This window comes from Stigmatopora nigra, chromosome 2, assembly GCF_051989575.1.
Source record: "Stigmatopora nigra isolate UIUO_SnigA chromosome 2, RoL_Snig_1.1, whole genome shotgun sequence".
NCBI lineage: Eukaryota > Metazoa > Chordata > Actinopteri > Syngnathiformes > Syngnathidae > Stigmatopora > Stigmatopora nigra.
The window spans coordinates 480,001-496,484 of record NC_135509.1 but is presented as its reverse complement, the minus strand read 5'-3'; the positions used below and the strand labels follow the sequence as shown (position 1 = coordinate 496,484).

General features: G+C 50.3%; 3 protein-coding genes across 3 annotated transcripts in view; 2 read left to right on the top strand and 1 right to left on the bottom strand.

Annotated features, from left to right (window-relative positions):
• The first annotated feature begins 215 nt into the window (after positions 1-215).
• Positions 216-4,573, top strand: ddx1 (DEAD (Asp-Glu-Ala-Asp) box helicase 1). Its single transcript, XM_077737096.1, has 25 exons — positions 216-357; positions 446-497; positions 580-643; positions 710-739; positions 810-906; positions 976-1,023; positions 1,092-1,175; positions 1,335-1,418; positions 1,485-1,561; positions 1,654-1,726; positions 1,798-1,874; positions 1,936-2,050; positions 2,122-2,260; positions 2,384-2,444; positions 2,509-2,607; positions 2,690-2,779; positions 2,902-3,090; positions 3,156-3,354; positions 3,426-3,517; positions 3,598-3,670; positions 3,749-3,821; positions 3,885-3,927; positions 3,998-4,093; positions 4,163-4,283; positions 4,358-4,573. The coding sequence occupies exons 1-25, from the start codon at positions 342-344 to the stop codon at positions 4,486-4,488; spliced, it is 2,223 nt and encodes a 740-aa protein (XP_077593222.1). The 5' UTR covers positions 216-341; the 3' UTR covers positions 4,489-4,573.
• Positions 4,574-4,983: 410 nt separating this feature from the next.
• Positions 4,984-16,484, top strand: part of LOC144193353 (intersectin-2-like) — an 11,821-nt gene continuing 320 nt past the window's right edge. Inside the window, exons 1-38 of the mRNA XM_077712189.1 lie at positions 4,984-5,132; positions 6,948-7,014; positions 7,544-7,639; positions 7,715-7,778; positions 7,849-8,015; positions 8,138-8,281; positions 8,385-8,490; positions 8,925-9,079; positions 9,146-9,209; positions 9,300-9,437; positions 9,499-9,605; positions 9,667-9,899; positions 10,014-10,127; positions 10,187-10,327; positions 10,389-10,476; positions 10,541-10,680; positions 10,944-11,024; positions 11,162-11,469; positions 11,639-11,816; positions 11,880-12,040; positions 12,099-12,150; positions 12,244-12,294; positions 12,360-12,400; positions 12,482-12,653; positions 12,741-12,762; positions 12,834-12,952; positions 13,034-13,121; positions 13,334-13,525; positions 14,142-14,263; positions 14,456-14,562; positions 14,626-14,812; positions 14,914-15,012; positions 15,080-15,247; positions 15,307-15,513; positions 15,596-15,717; positions 15,857-15,939; positions 16,006-16,089; positions 16,147-16,320. Of these exons, the coding sequence (XP_077568315.1) occupies positions 7,008-7,014; positions 7,544-7,639; positions 7,715-7,778; positions 7,849-8,015; positions 8,138-8,281; positions 8,385-8,490; positions 8,925-9,079; positions 9,146-9,209; positions 9,300-9,437; positions 9,499-9,605; positions 9,667-9,899; positions 10,014-10,127; positions 10,187-10,327; positions 10,389-10,476; positions 10,541-10,680; positions 10,944-11,024; positions 11,162-11,469; positions 11,639-11,816; positions 11,880-12,040; positions 12,099-12,150; positions 12,244-12,294; positions 12,360-12,400; positions 12,482-12,653; positions 12,741-12,762; positions 12,834-12,952; positions 13,034-13,121; positions 13,334-13,525; positions 14,142-14,263; positions 14,456-14,562; positions 14,626-14,812; positions 14,914-15,012; positions 15,080-15,247; positions 15,307-15,513; positions 15,596-15,717; positions 15,857-15,939; positions 16,006-16,089; positions 16,147-16,320 (4,582 nt within the window). The 5' untranslated portion in view covers positions 4,984-5,132; positions 6,948-7,007. The remainder of the gene's footprint in view (positions 5,133-6,947; positions 7,015-7,543; positions 7,640-7,714; positions 7,779-7,848; positions 8,016-8,137; positions 8,282-8,384; positions 8,491-8,924; positions 9,080-9,145; positions 9,210-9,299; positions 9,438-9,498; positions 9,606-9,666; positions 9,900-10,013; positions 10,128-10,186; positions 10,328-10,388; positions 10,477-10,540; positions 10,681-10,943; positions 11,025-11,161; positions 11,470-11,638; positions 11,817-11,879; positions 12,041-12,098; positions 12,151-12,243; positions 12,295-12,359; positions 12,401-12,481; positions 12,654-12,740; positions 12,763-12,833; positions 12,953-13,033; positions 13,122-13,333; positions 13,526-14,141; positions 14,264-14,455; positions 14,563-14,625; positions 14,813-14,913; positions 15,013-15,079; positions 15,248-15,306; positions 15,514-15,595; positions 15,718-15,856; positions 15,940-16,005; positions 16,090-16,146; positions 16,321-16,484) is intronic.
• The window catches only part of LOC144210562 (uncharacterized), a 4,278-nt gene continuing 4,172 nt past the window's right edge, over positions 16,379-16,484 (bottom strand). The window contains exon 10 of the mRNA XM_077737284.1: positions 16,379-16,484. This exon is cut by the window's right edge and continues 252 nt beyond it. The gene's annotated coding sequence lies outside the window, so the exon portion shown is untranslated.

The following is a 16,484-nucleotide window of genomic DNA, read 5'->3' as shown; positions in this document are numbered from 1 at the left end:
CAATTATTGTTTACGTTTTACCGATAGAATCATTTAACACACATTACTTTGATCATATAAAAACATAAATGCAATAATAATCAATACAATGTTGCAATTTTCTAACAACTACTTTTGCGTACTTTAATGGTTTTTAGTTCATTATTTAAATGAAAAATATACAGTATAGCGGTCACTAGGTAAAACCTTTTCCTAATATTTCCCTCGTTATTGTATGAAATGTTATCGATAAAGTAGCTTTTACTAAAACGGAACTTTAACGGTTTTGTTTCTTTTCGAATCTCTTTTAAATGCTGCACTGAGTATCCACTTTGCTTTGCCCACTTCCGTCGAACGCAATAATGGCAGCCTTTTCTGGTGAGATTTTCGTCAAACATCGCCACGAAATTAACGTGACATCTTTTACCAAGTTAATTAAATTGTAAATCAACATTATTTTCCGCAGAAATGGGCGTCATGGCCGAAATTGCGCAAGCTGTGGAAGAAATGGACTGGCTGTAAGTCACTTGCTCGTATCTACGTAGCCTTGGATGTCAGGTTAATACGTTTAACTTGTATATTATGCCTTTTTAACACTAGCCTTCCTACTGACATCCAAGCGGAATCCATTCCGCTGATCCTCGGTGGTGGAGATGTTCTCATGGTGAGTTTGTCAATATCTGGCAGTGTTGATTAGATGGAATACTATTTTTTCCCATTTTTCTTGAAGGCAGCAGAAACGGGTAGCGGTAAAACGGGGGTGAGTATCGAACAAACGACAACATTGAAAGACAATTTCAGGATGAAATAGAACGTATTGTTATTGTCAGGCTTTTAGCATTCCTGTAATTCAAATTGTACACGAAACGCTGACCGATCAGCAGCAAGGCAAGAAAGGCAGAGCCAACATTAAAGCAGGGGGCACTGGTGAGCATGTCTGCTTCAATGGCTTAAAAAAAGTAGTTTTTTATGCTTACCTTGCATCTTCTTTGGCAGTCCTCAACAATTGGCAGATGAACCCTTACGATCGGAGCCCCGCCTTTGGTAAAAGAAATCAAAATAAAAAGTGAATTAGTACAAATATGATGACTTTGTTATTGTTTTTTTCCCAGCTATCGGCCCCGACGGTTTGTGTTGCCAGAGCCGAGAGTTCAAGGAATGGCACGGGTCACGCTCCACAAAGGCCGTTTTTAAAGGTGACAACCTCAGAGCTCAAAAGGGGACAGAAAATAGTTGTAATTGTGTACTACAGAAACATTATTTCACTTACAATTTAGCTGAAAACATGAAATTGATGCATGTCATGTACTAAAGGATAGATCTGAGTTCAACTATGTATGTTATGTTGAAAACAGGCAAGTACTACTACGAGGTCTCCTGCCACGACCAGGGGTTGTGTCGCATTGGATGGTCCACCAGCCAGGCAGCTCTGGACTTGGGTAGGTGCCTACCTTTTTTACCATTAAAAAAGAAACATGTATTTGATGACTGCTTTTCTTTTCTAGGAACCGACAAGTACGGCTTTGGTTACGGAGGAACTGGCAAGAAATCCAACAACAAGCAGTTTGACAGCTATGGCGAGGTCAATATACAACTTTAAGACAAAAGCAAACTTGCATTGCCTTAAAAAAATCATTGGGTAAGACATAAACCATTTTTTTCCTCTTTTTACAGGAGTTCACCATGCACGACACCATCGGATGCTACCTCGACCTGGACAAAGGCCAAATTTCATTCTCCAAAAATGGTAGGATTATGATCAGTGGCGCTTATTTTTCAGGTATGGAATTAATGGCCTGTTTTATTGGAATGAACCAGGCAACGATTTGGATGTGGCGTTCGAGATCCCTCCCAACATCCAAAATCAGCCCTTTTTTGCTTCCTGCGTTCTCAAGGTAGCGTTTGTAATCACAAAGTACATCAACGTCCAATTGGTGACCATGTGTTTCCCGACAGAACGCGGAACTCAAGTTCAACTTTGGCGGCGAGGACTTTAAGCACCCGCCCAAGAGCGGCTTTTCCGCCTTGAATAAGGCGCCGGACGCTCACACGGTCAAGTCTTCGCAGACCGGTCGGTGGCTTTTAATTGTCCCTGACACCAGTAAAGAGTTGGAGGAAAAACTTTCTTTTTTTATTTTTAAGGCGGCGCCAAAGTGAGTCAGGCCAAAAGCTCGGCCAACTCTCCCAAAGCGCTGATCATCGAGCCGTCCAAGGAGTTGGCCGAGCAGACCCTCAACAACGTTTCGCAGTGCAAGAAATACGTGGTGGACCCTAAGCTCAGGTACAATGCAAATACAGTACAGAATAGGGAATATCCTATAAAAGTCCTTTTTATTTTGGCATGAGATTGCAAAAATATATATTTGAATAGTATAGCATATGTCTTTTTTTATTTGGCTCGCAGGGAACTGCTGGTGATCGGCGGTGTGGCCGCCAAGGAGCAAATGGCTGCCCTGGAGCAAGGCGTACGTTACCCCGAGTGAACTCACCTATGCCGGCCGTCTTTTCCACCGTGTGGTCTCCCCTCAGGTGGACATTGTGGTGGGGACGCCCGGTCGTTTGGATGACCTGATCTCCACGGGGAAGCTGAGCCTGTCCCAAGTCCGCTTTCTGGTCCTAGACGAATGCGTAAGCGTTAGAGTCAAAGTAGAACGGTAAACTTGTCATGGCGGCGTCCCGTAATTGTTTTTTTTTTTTCCCCGGTGTCCAGGACGGCCTTCTGTCGGCCGGCTACACGGACTTCATCAACAGAATTCACGGTCAGATCCCGCAAGTCACATCTGATGGAAAACGCCTGCAGGTATTTTTAAGAGCTAAGACCAATAATTCCAGTCTTTTTTTTTAGAGACGATTAAAACGGGAAAGCACGTTTACAGTAGTTGTAGCTGAATTTCAAAAGACAGTTGCAAATGAATTTTTTAGGTGATCGTGTGCTCTGCGACGCTGCACTCGTTCGACGTGAAAAAATTGTCAGAGCGCATCATGCACTTCCCCACCTGGGTGGACCTGAAGGGCGAGGACTCGGTGCCCGAGACGGTGCACCACGTGGTGGTGCCGGTGGACCCCAAGGCCGACCGCCTCTGGGAGCGCCTGGGCAAGAACCACATTAAGGTCAGCCCACCGACCTGGCGTCCACCCCCCCCCAATCGTCTGACCGGCCCGTCGTTGCGCTTCAGACGGACGAGGTCCACGCCAAGGACGACGTGAGGGCGGGCGGCCACTCGGCAGAAATGTGGTCGGAGGCCATAAAGGTGCTGAAAGGCGAGTACGCCGTCAGGGCCATCAAAGAGCACAAAATGGACCAGGCCATCGTCTTCTGCCGCACCAAAATCGACTGTGACAACATGGAGCTCTACTTTGTCCGACAGGGAGGAGGTCAGTACTTTCAACGGGAACTTTATTTTCACCGCCAATAGGAGGACACTAAATGTTTTGTTTTCCCGAAGGCCCCGACAGTAAAAACCACCAGTTCTCCTGCGTCTGTCTCCATGGCGATCGCAAGCCCCAAGAGAGGAAGAGCAACTTGGACCGTTTCAAGGTGGAAGAAAAACTTTTTTATTTTCTCTCTTCGTATTTTTAAATGACCTACTGAAATTGGGACTCACCTTTTGTCGGCAGAGGAAGGAAGTCCGGCTTCTGATCTGCACCGACGTGGCCGCCAGAGGGATTGACATCCGCGGCGTTCCCTATGGTAAAATACACTTATCAGGATCAAAATGCAAACATTTGACATTTTTTTATTTATATAAATATATGCTTTTTTCATCAGTGATTAACGTGACTCTGCCGGACGAGAAGCAGAACTACGTGCATCGAATCGGCAGAGTGGGTCGAGCGGAGAGGTGAGCTCCAAAAGCCGGCGGCGTGCTGCTAGCCTCTAAGCTAACGTTCGTTTAACCCCGCAGGATGGGCTTGGCCATCTCTCTGGTGGCCATGGAGAAAGAGAAGGTCTGTTTTTCTGTTTCTCCGTTTGCCCAAATACTTCTCGGGTACTCACTTGGGGGTGGGACTCTTGCAGGTGTGGTACCACGTCTGCGCCAACCGGGGCAGAGGCTGCTACAACACCCGACTCAAGCAGGAGGGCGGCTGCACCATCTGGTACAACGAGAAAGAGGTGAGCGATGGCGGTGGAAACGGCGCTCGGCGGATGCTCGACTCACCTCTCTGTTTTTGGTCATGCCAGCTCCTGTCGGAAATCGAGGAACACCTCAAGTGCACCATCACCCAGTGCGAGCCCGACATCAAGGTCCCCCTGGACGACTTTGACGGGAAGGTGACTTACGGGCAGCGCAAGACTTTGGGAGGTAAACTTTTTGGCGCCTCAGTCGAAACCTAAGGAAAAAAAGTATACCCGGTTGAGATTGGTCTTTGTGGTCAGGTGGCAACTACAAGGGCCACGTGGACGTGCTGGCCCCGACGGTGCAAGAGCTGTCCAACCTGGAGCGAGAGGCCCAGACGTCGTTTCTCCAACTGGGTTACCTGCCCAACCAGCTCTTCAAAGCCTTCTGATGGATGCTTGCAGAAAAACAACCATACGAGAACATAAGAGTTATTTCCATGTCTACGTTTTGAAATAAACTGTGGCGGCTTCTCACCTGCGAGTCTTCTTTCCTTCCATTGATGGGGATAAATGTCCAATCTGTTCAGAGAATATAAAGCATTAGACTAATAATATAATTACAATAAAAGCATTCAATTTGTAATTATGAATTCTTTACTTGCTATTGTCACCTAATTTTTATAAATCATTTACATTTTTAAATGTAGTTAATTTAAAAAGTTCTATAGTTTATATACGTAAATTCTTTCAATTCTTCTTTCCGTTTGAACATTGAATTCTAACTAAAATATTTCCAAGTCATTCAAAAGCATTTCTCGCGAACGCCACTGACTCAAAATGGCCGACAAGTGCCAGCGACCGTCCCCAGTAGCGATAAGAGCGCCAGTTCCGCGTTGGGTTTGAAAGTCTCAGCCGGAAGCTGATTTGTAAATGACTTCCTGCCGCCCCGCCCCTCCTGCTACACAAACTCGGTGGGTCCCGCCCTCCTTCCTTAATTTCCTTTGCTTTCCTTCCTCCTCCGCCTCCTCCTCCCGCTCCTCCTTCTACTGTAGCAAATTGGACGTCTTGTCAAGCGGCCGTTTCTTCGCAACAGGTAAATAAGACGCTATCCGCGGATAATTGCGCGCTTTGCTATTAATTGAATCGCCAGCAACGATGACAGCTTGGTTAGCGTGATCACGCCTAGACAGATATTAACACTCTTTTTCTTTTTTTTTAAAAAGACGCCTGAAGCCTGTCACTTTTCTATTTAAAAAATACTGTTTTGTTTTGTAGTCTGGCTTTATTGTCAGAGTCAACAAAGATGGATGAGCGTGCCTTTTCTTCCATCTGCCAGGGTTGGGAAATTAAAAAAATGACATCAATTTAGGCAGCCTTCAAAAACCGTATTACATACTATATTTAAACTACAAGAAGCCATACAATGTCATAAATACGTTTCAACTGGGATGGCTGGAATTGACACTGCCATGGACGTCTGTGGACGTCCAATCCCATTTGACCGGTGCGGATGTATGTCATTTTAGGAGTGCTGTCAAATTTCGTAAGGCTTTCGTGCAGGGATTCTGAATTTTATGAAATATTTTTTTTCCCAGCCCTGCACAGTATTTGTATACGCTACACAGTAGTATGTGTTGTGGTAGTTGGCAAATTGTGCATTATTAATGTAACGATGGCTGTTCGTGGAAGCCAGAGAGTTAGTAACATTGATCTGATCATTTAGATTTGCAGCAGTCAATCATTCATTTTCCATTATCCTTACAAGGCTTGCGGGGGTGCTTGAGCCTATCCCACCCTGAATGTGTCGGCCAGCCAATCGCAGGGTACAATGAAACAGACAACCATATTCTGGGGATGTGGGAGGGAACAGAATTACTCACGGAAAACCTACGCAAGCCTGGGAAAAAAAAATGCAGACCCACCTGGAATTGAACCCAGAATTCTAACCACTCCCCCGTAGCGAATGTTTTTTTTTCCCTTCCTAAAAAGAAACAGTCGTCCCATTGTAGTTGTGTAGCATTTACCTCGAGAGGAAGCCATGCCATGCAAGCAAAGATGTCCTATTCACCGCCAGATGATCCTCAACGTCTACTTCCTCCAACGGCGGCACGATGGGGCAAAGAGAAAAGAAGGGAAAGGAAGGGAAGGTGAATGAATGAATGAGCTCACGTTAGGGCACAAACACAGGCTTCTTTCTTTGCCGGCCTTATGCGCGAGGCAGGTCTCACTGGACACACTGGCGCATTGAAAGGCGCAGGTGGTCAGGGTCGCCGCCACGCTTGCGTCTTTGACCCGCCGTCCATGCCAGGAGTCGGGCCGCCGATCCCCAATGGGTCGGACGTCCGCTTGCCGTAAACTCGTCGGCGGGCGGGAGAGAGAATGTTAGTTTTCAGACTTCAGACTTATTTAAAAAAAAAAGAAGTTAATACAAATCAAATGTAAAAAAAAAAGAGGACAGAATTTCCTGGTATTTTGAACTTTTATTTTGTTAGTAAAAAAAATGAGAAGTACAAAAGTAGGGTAAGATTTCCTGGTTGAAACCAAAAGTGTGAGTGTGCGGGTATTTGACACCGCTGACGACAAGGCACCCTCGGGTGTAAAAATTGTTTGTGGAGCGGGGTGGATACCGACCCATGCTTTGTTTGCGCAAAAAGAAGCAAGGACAAACATACCTTGACTTCCAACTTTCCAATCCTTCCTTCAGTGACTCTTATTGCTCACGAAATATCGGACATTCGGCAATCCATGGTCACTTGATTTAATGTTTTCTCTCACTGGACATTTTATCTGCATGAAAACAGAGGAAAAAAATAGTATTAGCATTATTTTTGAATAGTTTTTTTTTTTTTTTACATGGCTAAGCCGTGCGTCTACTCACTTCATCAGGTGGCCTTCTCTGTCGTTGCAGATGTCTTGTAGCTAGGCCAGCGTGCGCCAAAGCAGACTGTGGACACCTCCACCTGCAGCCATGAACGGTAAGAAAGTACAAAATCGCCCGTCCAAATCCCGGCACTACGTTGAGATAAAGTCAACTTGGGCCAACCTAGTTTTGAGGGCGTACATGAAAAAAATGGCTTTGAATATATTCTAAATAGGAATGTCCCCAAGGAATATTTTTGGCAGTAAACTGATTTTGTGGACGGGGCTATCGGAGGAAATGGAGAAAGGAGGGCACATTCTTTCTCACATTTTTCCCCCCCCTAATTTTTAAGAAGCCTTTAAAATAAAAGCCGCATTTGAGCTCCCTTGACTGTCATTTTCTTGACTTTTACACTCCCTCTGTTCTCCAAACAACATTTCACGAGAGCAAATATGATATATTATAAATGTATTTAGTGGAACTTTGCGGCTTTGTGGCGTCCCACTTCCCGTCCCCGCGGGGCTGCGCCGAATATTACTGGCCAAGCGGCGCGATGGCATCCGTCACCGCCACTTTAATGACCGCCGACACCCAAAAGCGGGCCGCCTGATGGGAATTTGCGTCCCATTTTCTGCCTTTGAAAGAGGAGCGAAGTGACCGGTGGTGCGTCGACGCCGAGGAGCGGGCCAAGCACGACCGCCACTTTGACGGCCTGGCCCCCGTCTCGGGCCACGTCTCCGGTAAGTCTTTTACCGTGGCTCCGTCGGCAGTGGCGGGAGGCCGGCTGACCCTCCCTCCCTCCCTCCCGTCGGCAGGCGAGCGAGCCCGGGGGTTCTTCCTGAGGTCGGGCCTGCCGCCGCCCGTCCTGGCCCAGATCTGGTGAGTCAATGCTCGCCGTCCCAACGCCACAAGGCAAAAAGGCCGCCCCTACGCCCGTCTCTCGCCCAAGGAACCTGGCCGACGCGGGCGGAGACGGCAAAATGGACCGGCGGGAATTCTCCGCGGCCATGACGTTGATTAAGATGACGCTGCAAGGACGGAGCTTACCCGCCTCGCTGCCCATGGGCGCTCCGCAGGCCCCCCACCCCGACACCGGACCTTCGTCCGCGCCATTCGGTAAAATAGAAACGAATGTACTTTTTTGCTCTGATCCAGCATAGGTATTTACATGTATTTTGAATAGAGGTTGTATACCTTCAACTAACAAAACATCTTGTAACTAAGGGTCCAATTTGCAGGGGCGGGCTCTCTGCCAAATTTGTTCACGGCATCCATGTCCACATCCATCCTAACCCCCATCCCCGCTAACGCCGCCGCTAACGCCGCCCCGCCGGGAAAGGCCTACTTTCCCAACTACCGGCCCCGCCTCCCCGTCGCCGCAGGTGACATCGACCAAACAAATTTGGAAGTGGCATTAGAGCTAGAGTTTTATTCATGATATATTATTTTCTATCTCTGTTACTGTTGTGTGTGTTTTTTGCACAGGCCTACCTCCGTCTGGCTTTTCCTCACCGCTGACGTTTTCCCCACCCGGAGGCAGCGCCGCCAGCGTATTTGGGGTCGATTCCCTGGTGGACCTCGGCTCCAGCAGGTGAGCCTGCCAAAAAAAAAACATGGTTAGCCGATCCAGTGATAAGAGAGCGGAACAGGAAGTATTTTCCTCCCCGAATCAGATGACACATCAGGAAGTTGGCAGTTCCTTCAAATTCCTAAGTTGGGGACATTTAGAATTGTAGTCCGATTTGTGGACGGCACTTTGTTCACTTAAATCCTTTAGAAAGGGGAAGAACTGAGGTCAAGTTTTTGTGACAATAATAATACTATGTAATACTACTCTTGGGAAGGAAACAGATTGTATCAGATTTCACTTTTTTGTATTCATGGTTCAACACAGATCTAGTGCTAGGAATGTGGGGGAAAATTATATTTTATATACATATATTTTTTACGCTAGTTTAAAGCCGTTTTTTTCTACGTCAAGCTTTTATTGCTGTAAATGTATTATTATTATTGTTACTTTTTTAGCTCCAGTTCATCGTCCGCCGCTTCCCTGGCAAGCAATTCTCCCAAAATGGCGGCAGCGGGGGGTGCCGGCGACTGGGCCGTGCCCCAAGCGTCCAGGCTCAAGTACAGGCAGCAGTTCAACTCACTGGACAAGCTCATGAGCGGCTATTTGTCGGGTGAGGCTAAACACCCAAAGCCGAATTACCATTTTTGTCTGACTGACTGAAAATATTTTTTTACAGGTGCTCAAGTAAGAAATGCACTGATTGCATCCAACCTGACGCAGACTCAGTTAGCTACAATCTGGTGAGTGCGTCATTCATCCGCTTAAATGACAGAACTTCCAATTCACTGACCTTCTGCAAACTGGCTTGTCTTTCCGACTCTGTGGCGAAGGAACTTGGCCGACGTGGACGGGGACGGCCGGCTGCGGGCCGACGAGTTCATACTGGCCATGCACCTGGTGGACACGGCCCAGACGGGGCGCCCGCTCCCGCTCAGCTTGCCCCGAGACCTGGTGCCGCCCCAGATGAGGTCTGGAAAGCCTAGGAGGAGGACATTTTAGTTTCTTTTGAGACCAGAGTTTTCTTTGCAGAGGCGGCGGCAAGTGCAACCAACTCATCAACGGGGTAGCACATCACGGGAGCTCCTCTTGGTTGGACGCGCTGGAGACGGAATCCGTCCTGAAAAACAAGAGCAGCGGTATTATGAAGGTCCCCTCGCCATAGCTCATTTGCAATTTTCACATCATTCTTCTCACCAGCCTCCTTCGAAGACAAACTGAAGGAGAACTTTGCGCGGGGTAGCGCCGAACTTGAGAAGCGGAGGCAAGCCCTGGAGGAGCAGCGGCGAAAGGAACGAGAGCGGGAGGACGGGGAGCGCCGCCAGAGGGAGGAGCTCCAAGCCCGCCGACGCCACAGGCTGGAGGACGAACGCCGAAAGCTGGAGGAAGAACGCTGCCGGGAGCTCCAGCGCAAGGAGAACGAGAGGATCGAGGTGAGGGAGAGAGCGCCTCTTCCCAATCTCATCCTCCACTAAACATATTAAAAGTGGACAAATATTTAGGGTGAATTTGTTTGGGAGAGACCATTTTGAGACCTTTTTTTTCAGGCCGCCAAGCGGGAACTGGAGCACCAGCTGAGCGGGAGTCGTGAGGCCGAGCGTCGGGAAGTGGCTCTTCTGCGGGCCAAGAAGAAGACTCTGGAATCCGAGCTGGAGGCGGCGGTAAGAAGCGGGCGCCGGCGTCCAGGCGGGATGTGAGTGACGCCGCCTACGTCGGGCAGGGCCAGCGGCGCGAGCGCATCTCGGAGCGCCTCCGCGAGGCCCAGACCCAGAGGCGGCTGCGGAGGGCCGAGGCCGAGCTCCTCCGGCGGAAGGAGGACACGCGCGCCGCCGAGATCGACGCGCTGCGCCGTCAGTTGGAGGTGGGAGCGTTGGCGCCGGCTTCCCGAAGCGAGCCACCTCTCATTTGGGTGTGCATCAAAGGAGTGGCGGGGAAAGCTGGCGCTGCTGCTCCCGGAGCAACGGAAGCTGACGGAGAAACTGCATGATATGAAAATGGAGAAAATCTCACGTAGGCTGCGTCGATGACATTAACGCCGGAGCGGTGGCAAAAGTAACCTTGGCCTTCGTTCCAGCGGCGACGTTGGCCTCGCTGAGCTCGGCGGTGAGCGACAAAAGGGTCTCCTGCCGCAAGCTGGAGGAGCAGCTGGATGTCCTGCAGAAGGAAAGCCAGGAGAAGCTGACACAGACTGAAGAATACCGCAAAGAACTGGAGGTGACGCGTCACTTTCTGTTGACTTTGGGGCTTTTTCTGCCGATATCATGTGGCTTCCTACTCTTTTTCCAACCAATTGAGGCTCACTTCTTTCTCATTTATTTAATCATTTGCCATCACTTGTAACTCATACAAGACGCCTTCTTTCGTCTCCTTTTTAACTCCTCCTTTCTCTTCTTTTTAACCCCGCTGACCTTTTTCCAACTCACCTGCTCGCCTCCACGTTAACCTCCTTCCCTCCTTCCGTCCCTCCGTCCCGCCAGCCGGTGGACATGGACGATTGTCTCCTGCGTGCGCTTTTATCCCTGCTGGCCTGTCTCAGCCAACTCTTTCTCCTCCTCAAGGTTCTCTTTTTGTTCGCTCCTTGTTCGCGTGCCTGTAGAATAAAAACATAAAATGCGAGTGGGCATTTTGCACCGGCGACCAGAGTACGCGGCCGCCGCTAAGCCCCACCCCGGTACGTTTTGGTGACCCCCGTCAGGAGCTGAGGGAGAAGCAGGTCAAGCAGCAGTCCGTCCTGGATGACCTGCGGCGCGTCAAGGGGGAGAAGCAACGCGAGTTGAAGAGACGCAAGGAGGAGGCCGAGGCCGAGGAGGAGCGGCAGAGGAAGAAGAGAGTCCGGGAAGAAGAGAGGCGTAGGAAGGAGCGGGAGGATGAGGAGGAGGAGCGGCGGAGGAGAAAGAGAATCGAGGAAGAGGAGGAGCGGCAGAGGAGGAAGAGAGTCGAGGAAGAAGAGGAACGGGAGAGGCGGCAAAAGTTGCGAGAGGAGGAGGAGCAAGAGGAGGCCAGGTAGCTCACTTCGTCTTTTTTACTCTGCATGGGAAGCAAAAATGATGCAAAGTCGGGAATCAGAAAATATTGACTATTTTTAATACTGTTTTTCTTTAACCGCTGAGGACCGCTGTGGGTAAAGTTTTTGTTCAGGAGACACTTTGATCAACTTTTTCCTGTCGTGCAGGCGTGCAAAATTGGAGGAGATGAAGGCAGCCGAAGAGGAGAGGAAAAGGGAGCAGAAGGAGAAAGAGGAGCGTGAGGTGGAGAAAAAGGAGGAGCGGGCCAGCATTTACCAAGCACTATACTCCTTCACGGCGCGCAACAAGGACGAGCTGACCATCGACGCCGATTGCCTCATTGAGGTCGGAGCCGCCCCTTTCGGGTCCCCGCGACCAATCGACTGACTGCCACCCCCTTCTTTGCAGGTGGACGAGCAGACGCCGGGCGAGCCGGGCTGGTTGCGCGGGTCTTACCGTGGAGAGCGAGGATGGTTCCCTCAGAGCTACGCCCAGAGGTGGAGGGAGGGCTCTCTGCAGATGTCAGAGCCCGCTTTCTGCCCGTCGCCGCCGCCGCTCCACGTCGTGCGGTAAGATAGATGCTGGGATGCGGCAGATCACTTTGGAATGGCGTCTTCTGCCTTTCAGACTCTCTGATGAAGAAAGATCGGGCGATGGTGAACCGTTGGACACATCCCAGGTAAATTATTTTATAATAATCTTTTTTTTTAATAGAAAAAGAATATTTCCACATATTCAAATGTAAAGTCCACGTTCTCCCATTTTGACACAGGACAGCGGCAACTCCGAAAGTCTGGCCCCGTTTAGTGATGAGTACGCGCGAGTGAGTGGGTGGGTGAGCGAGTCCGTCCTTTCCGCCGGCTCACGCTAACGTCGCCGTCTTTCAAGAACGGAGGCGCTGGATGGAGGCGACGGCGTCGGAGCGGAAGGTAAAAAAAAAAAACAAAGGCTGGAATCGGCCGGCCTGACTTATGGCCACGCCTGCCGGTGTTGTTTTTGTTATGACCCAAAACAGAGTACGTGGCGCTGTACACCTACGAGAGCCCGGAAGCGGGCGACCTCACCTTCCAGGAGGGCGACGCGGTGCTGGTGACCGAGCGAGAGGGCCAATGGTGGCGGGGGTGCATCGGCGACCGGATCGGCCTTTTCCCTTCCAACTACGTGCGCCCCGTCCGGCGCGAGGTCACCTCGTTTACCTGCAATGATATTCTTTGTTAGGTGGACTTTCGCTTTGTTTGGCAAAGCTAAACATTTGCATTTCTACCGTAGGAGTCCAAGAAGAAGAAGCCTGGTGAGAAAAGCCGCCGGCCCGCCAGCGCTCACCCCGATCCAAACTGATCCGACCGTTGGTGGGTGAGGCAGAGATCGTCCAAGCGGTGGCCACGTGCGCCGCCGGAGCGGGCCGGCTGCCTCTGACTCCCGGCCAGCTGGTGGTGGTTCTGGCCAAGGACTCGTCGGGTTGGTGGCTCGGCGAACTGCGGGTCGGTGCGGCCGTTCTGGAAAGGCCCCGGGCTCCGTCTACGTGGCCTGACGCGTGTGTCGCACTTTGGCCTTCTCCAAAGGCTCGGGGCAGAAAGCGCGAGAGGGGCTGGTTCCCGTCTTCGCACGTCAAGCCGCTGGGTTCCGTGTCGTCGGCGTCGCCTTCGCCAGGTCAGAGTTCACCTGCGGGCAGACGGCTCAATTTGGCATTTTTCTGCTTAACGTAAACAAGGCAAATGTGAAATATTTAAAACAAACAAGAAAAGAAATATTTACCTGTTTACCATTTGAATATGGAAAAACTATTTTTGTAATTGTTATTTCAATCCAAGCATTTTTCAATGAGAAATATTCTTCTAAATTTCCCTCTCCCCCCTATATAGTGTGCCAAGTGATCGCCATGTACGACTACACGGCGGCCAACCCCGACGAGCTGAGCTTCTCCAAAGGGCGTCTCATCACCGTCTTGGACAAAAGCGACCCCGACTGGTGGAGAGGCGAGGCCGACGGCGCCGCCGGCCTGCTGCCCGCCAACTACGTCCAGATGACCACCGAGTGCGACCCCAGCCAGCGATGTGAGTCCAAAGGAATGTTTTGGAGGGTGGCGGGTGGGGGTCTTTTAATGAAGCCTTTGCCCCATCGCATGGCCGCTTTATTCCTAATCAGCTGTCTGCTTTGTGCCTCGCCTGACTCACTCACCTGACCCCTCATCCCGCTTCATCTCTTTCCTCTCCAGGACAAAAAAAATGATCTTTTTTTAACTCCGACTTATTCTTTTCCTTCCCTTATTCCTCACCTTTGTGGAATTTTGGCCCCCTGTGGGAATTTAAGAAGCCCCCTACCTACTTTTTTTTCTTTTCAAGACAACTTGCCTTCTTAAGCGCCCACCCGCATATTTTTGTCCACTAACTTTCACGTCCATCCCTTGCCCAAATTAATTTCTATTAACTATTCAAATTAAAGATACTACAAAATGAGTAGAAGAAAATGTAGGCATTTTGAATAAACATTTTAAAAATAAAAAAGATTCAGTCTGAATTAGAGTAAGAAATACTAAGAAAATCTATCGCTCACTGGTTGGAATGAAAATTTGAAAAGAGGAAAATAAAAGAAGGTTGGAGCCCACCTTTTAAGCGCTGACGGCTGCGTTTTGCTTGTGATGTTTCGGATGGACGCTTGTACGGAGGGAAGGGTGCGCAGACCTGGTGACCCTGGAGACCATGAGCCCGCAGGAGAGGAAGCGGCAGGGCTACATCCACGAGCTGATCCGCACCGAAGAGAGCTACGTGGATGATCTGGAGCTGGTGCTGGAGGTCCATCATACTATCATTTGTCTGGGAGATATCAAACTTGAAAAGGGGTGACTCTAAAAAAAAAAAAAAAAAAAGAACCCAACTTTAATTAGGAGTCATTTGTTAAATATAGTTTCAGGAGGAAATAATGCAAGTTATTTACTGATAAATTCCCTCTTTTTTCTTTCTAATTTATTTTCCTATGGTTTCAAGGTGTTCTACAAGCCCATGTCGGAATCGGGACGACTAACCGAAGCGGAGATGGCCGTCATCTTCGCCAACTGGAGGGAGATCATCGCCTGTAACGCCAAATTTCTCAAGTGAGGGCGTCGCCGCGTGTCCTTCGGCCCCCTTCCTTCAGTCATCTACGGGCTGGCTCTCAGGGCCCTGCGCTGGCGCAAGAAGACGGGCGGCGGCGACGACATGCCGGTCCCGCTGATCGGCGACCTCCTGGCGTCGGAGCTGCCTCGCCTGCGGCCCTACGTGCGCTTCTGCTCGTGCCAGCTCAACGGAGCCGCGTTGCTGCAGAGCAAAACAGACGATCAGCCCGACTTCAAGGACTTTCTCAAGGTAAGGAAGGGACCGATACCTGCATTCGATCCCGGTTCGAACAGATCGTACGTCCCCGGCCGTCGGAGCTCACCCGTCTTTCGGTCCGTCCCGCGGAGCAGAAGATCGCCGGCGACCACCGCTGCCGAGGAATGCCTCTGTCCAGTTTCCTCCTCAAGCCCATGCAGAGGATCACACGCTACCCCCTGCTCATCAAAAACGTAATATAAACTGGGCAGCTTACACAGCCCCCGGCACTTTTTCCGACACGGTCCGCTCACCCTCTAGATCCTGGAGAACACGCCCGAGCCCCACGCGGACCGCCCGCCCCTGAGGGAGGCCCTGGACCGGGCCGAGGAGCTCTGCTCGGGGGTCAACGAAGGCGTCAGGGAGAAGGACAACTCTGATCGTATGGAGTGGATCCAGAGCCGCGTGCAGTGCGACGGCGCCCTGGAGGTGAGCGGTGGCGGCCTCCCCAGTTTCCGCCCATCACGTTTTCTCTTTGTCACGGGCAGCACTTGGTGTTCAACTCGCCGACCAACTGCCTGGGGCCGCGGCAGCTGCTCCACAGCGGGCGTCTGCACAAAAGCAAGAGTAGCCGGGAATTGTGGGCCTTCCTTTTCAACGACTTCTTGCTCCTGACGCAGAGCGCCAAATCTTGGGCCTCCTCCGACAAGCTGTTTGGCGCCAAGAGCGCCGTTCAGTTCAAGACGTACAAGACGGTGAGAGAGGGCATAGGCGGGTTTCGTCCGGCTGGCGCGACACTCTGCGTCATTGGGCTTGTGTTTTGGTCAACAACAAAAGCCGCTGTTCCTCAACGAGGTTCTGGTGAAAATGCCACCGGACCCGTCCAGCGAGGAGCCGCTCTTCCTGGTCTCGCATGTAGACCGCGTTTACTCGCTCAGGACGGACACCTTGAATGAAAGGTTAGCGCAACGTGCTTTTTCTTTTTAGACATTTTTTTAAAATCAAATACTCACCGTTTTACTATTTTTTTTGAATGACAACATTTTCAGATATTTCCTTTAATTGAAATGATTTACTGACGCGGCGTGTTTTGGTCAGGGCGGCGTGGGTGCAGAAAATCAAAGCGGCCTCGGAGCTTTTCATCGAGACGGAGAAGAAGAAACGCGAAAAGGCCTACCAAGGTACGTCTTTTTTTGGCCGTCTTATGGCGTGGCATGGCCGTCTTTAAACGCCGCCTTCTTGGTCAGCTCGCTCGCTGAAGAGCAGTGGCATCGGCAGGCTGCTGGCGACCGTCTCGGAAGGCCGGGAGCTCCGCGCCCGCAAGCCTGATGGTAAAATTAAGTGGGGGTTTGCGTCGGGAAGGCCGAGCTGATCCTTGACCATGGCAGGCAAGGGCAACCCGTACTGCGAGTTGAGCATGGGGCCCCAGTGCTACACGTCCCGTTCGGCTAGCCACAGGCTCAACCCCAAGTGGAATTTCAACTGCCAGTTTTTCGTGCAAGACCTCCAACGGGACGTTCTGAGCATCGCCGTCTTCGAGAAGGACCAGTTCTCGCCGGACGGTGAGCGGGATATTTCCTATTTCTAAAAATGAAAGTGAATATTTACTTTTTTTTTTACTTTATTCATTTTAAATGTTAATTGTAGTCAACTATAAACTGAGCCAAAAAAAGAATATGTACTAAGAGACTTCATTTGACAATTAATTATGAAGTCAATTATTGAT

What these genes read in the sequence shown, in the direction of transcription:
- ddx1 (XM_077737096.1), top strand. An exon ending in TGGCTGCCCTGGAGCAAGGC is followed by an intron (nt 2,445 to 2,508) that starts GTACGTTACCCC and finishes GTCTCCCCTCAG; the next exon opens with GTGGACATTGTGGTGGGGAC. An exon ending in TCTGGTACAACGAGAAAGAG is followed by an intron (nt 4,094 to 4,162) that starts GTGAGCGATGGC and finishes TGGTCATGCCAG; the next exon opens with CTCCTGTCGGAAATCGAGGA.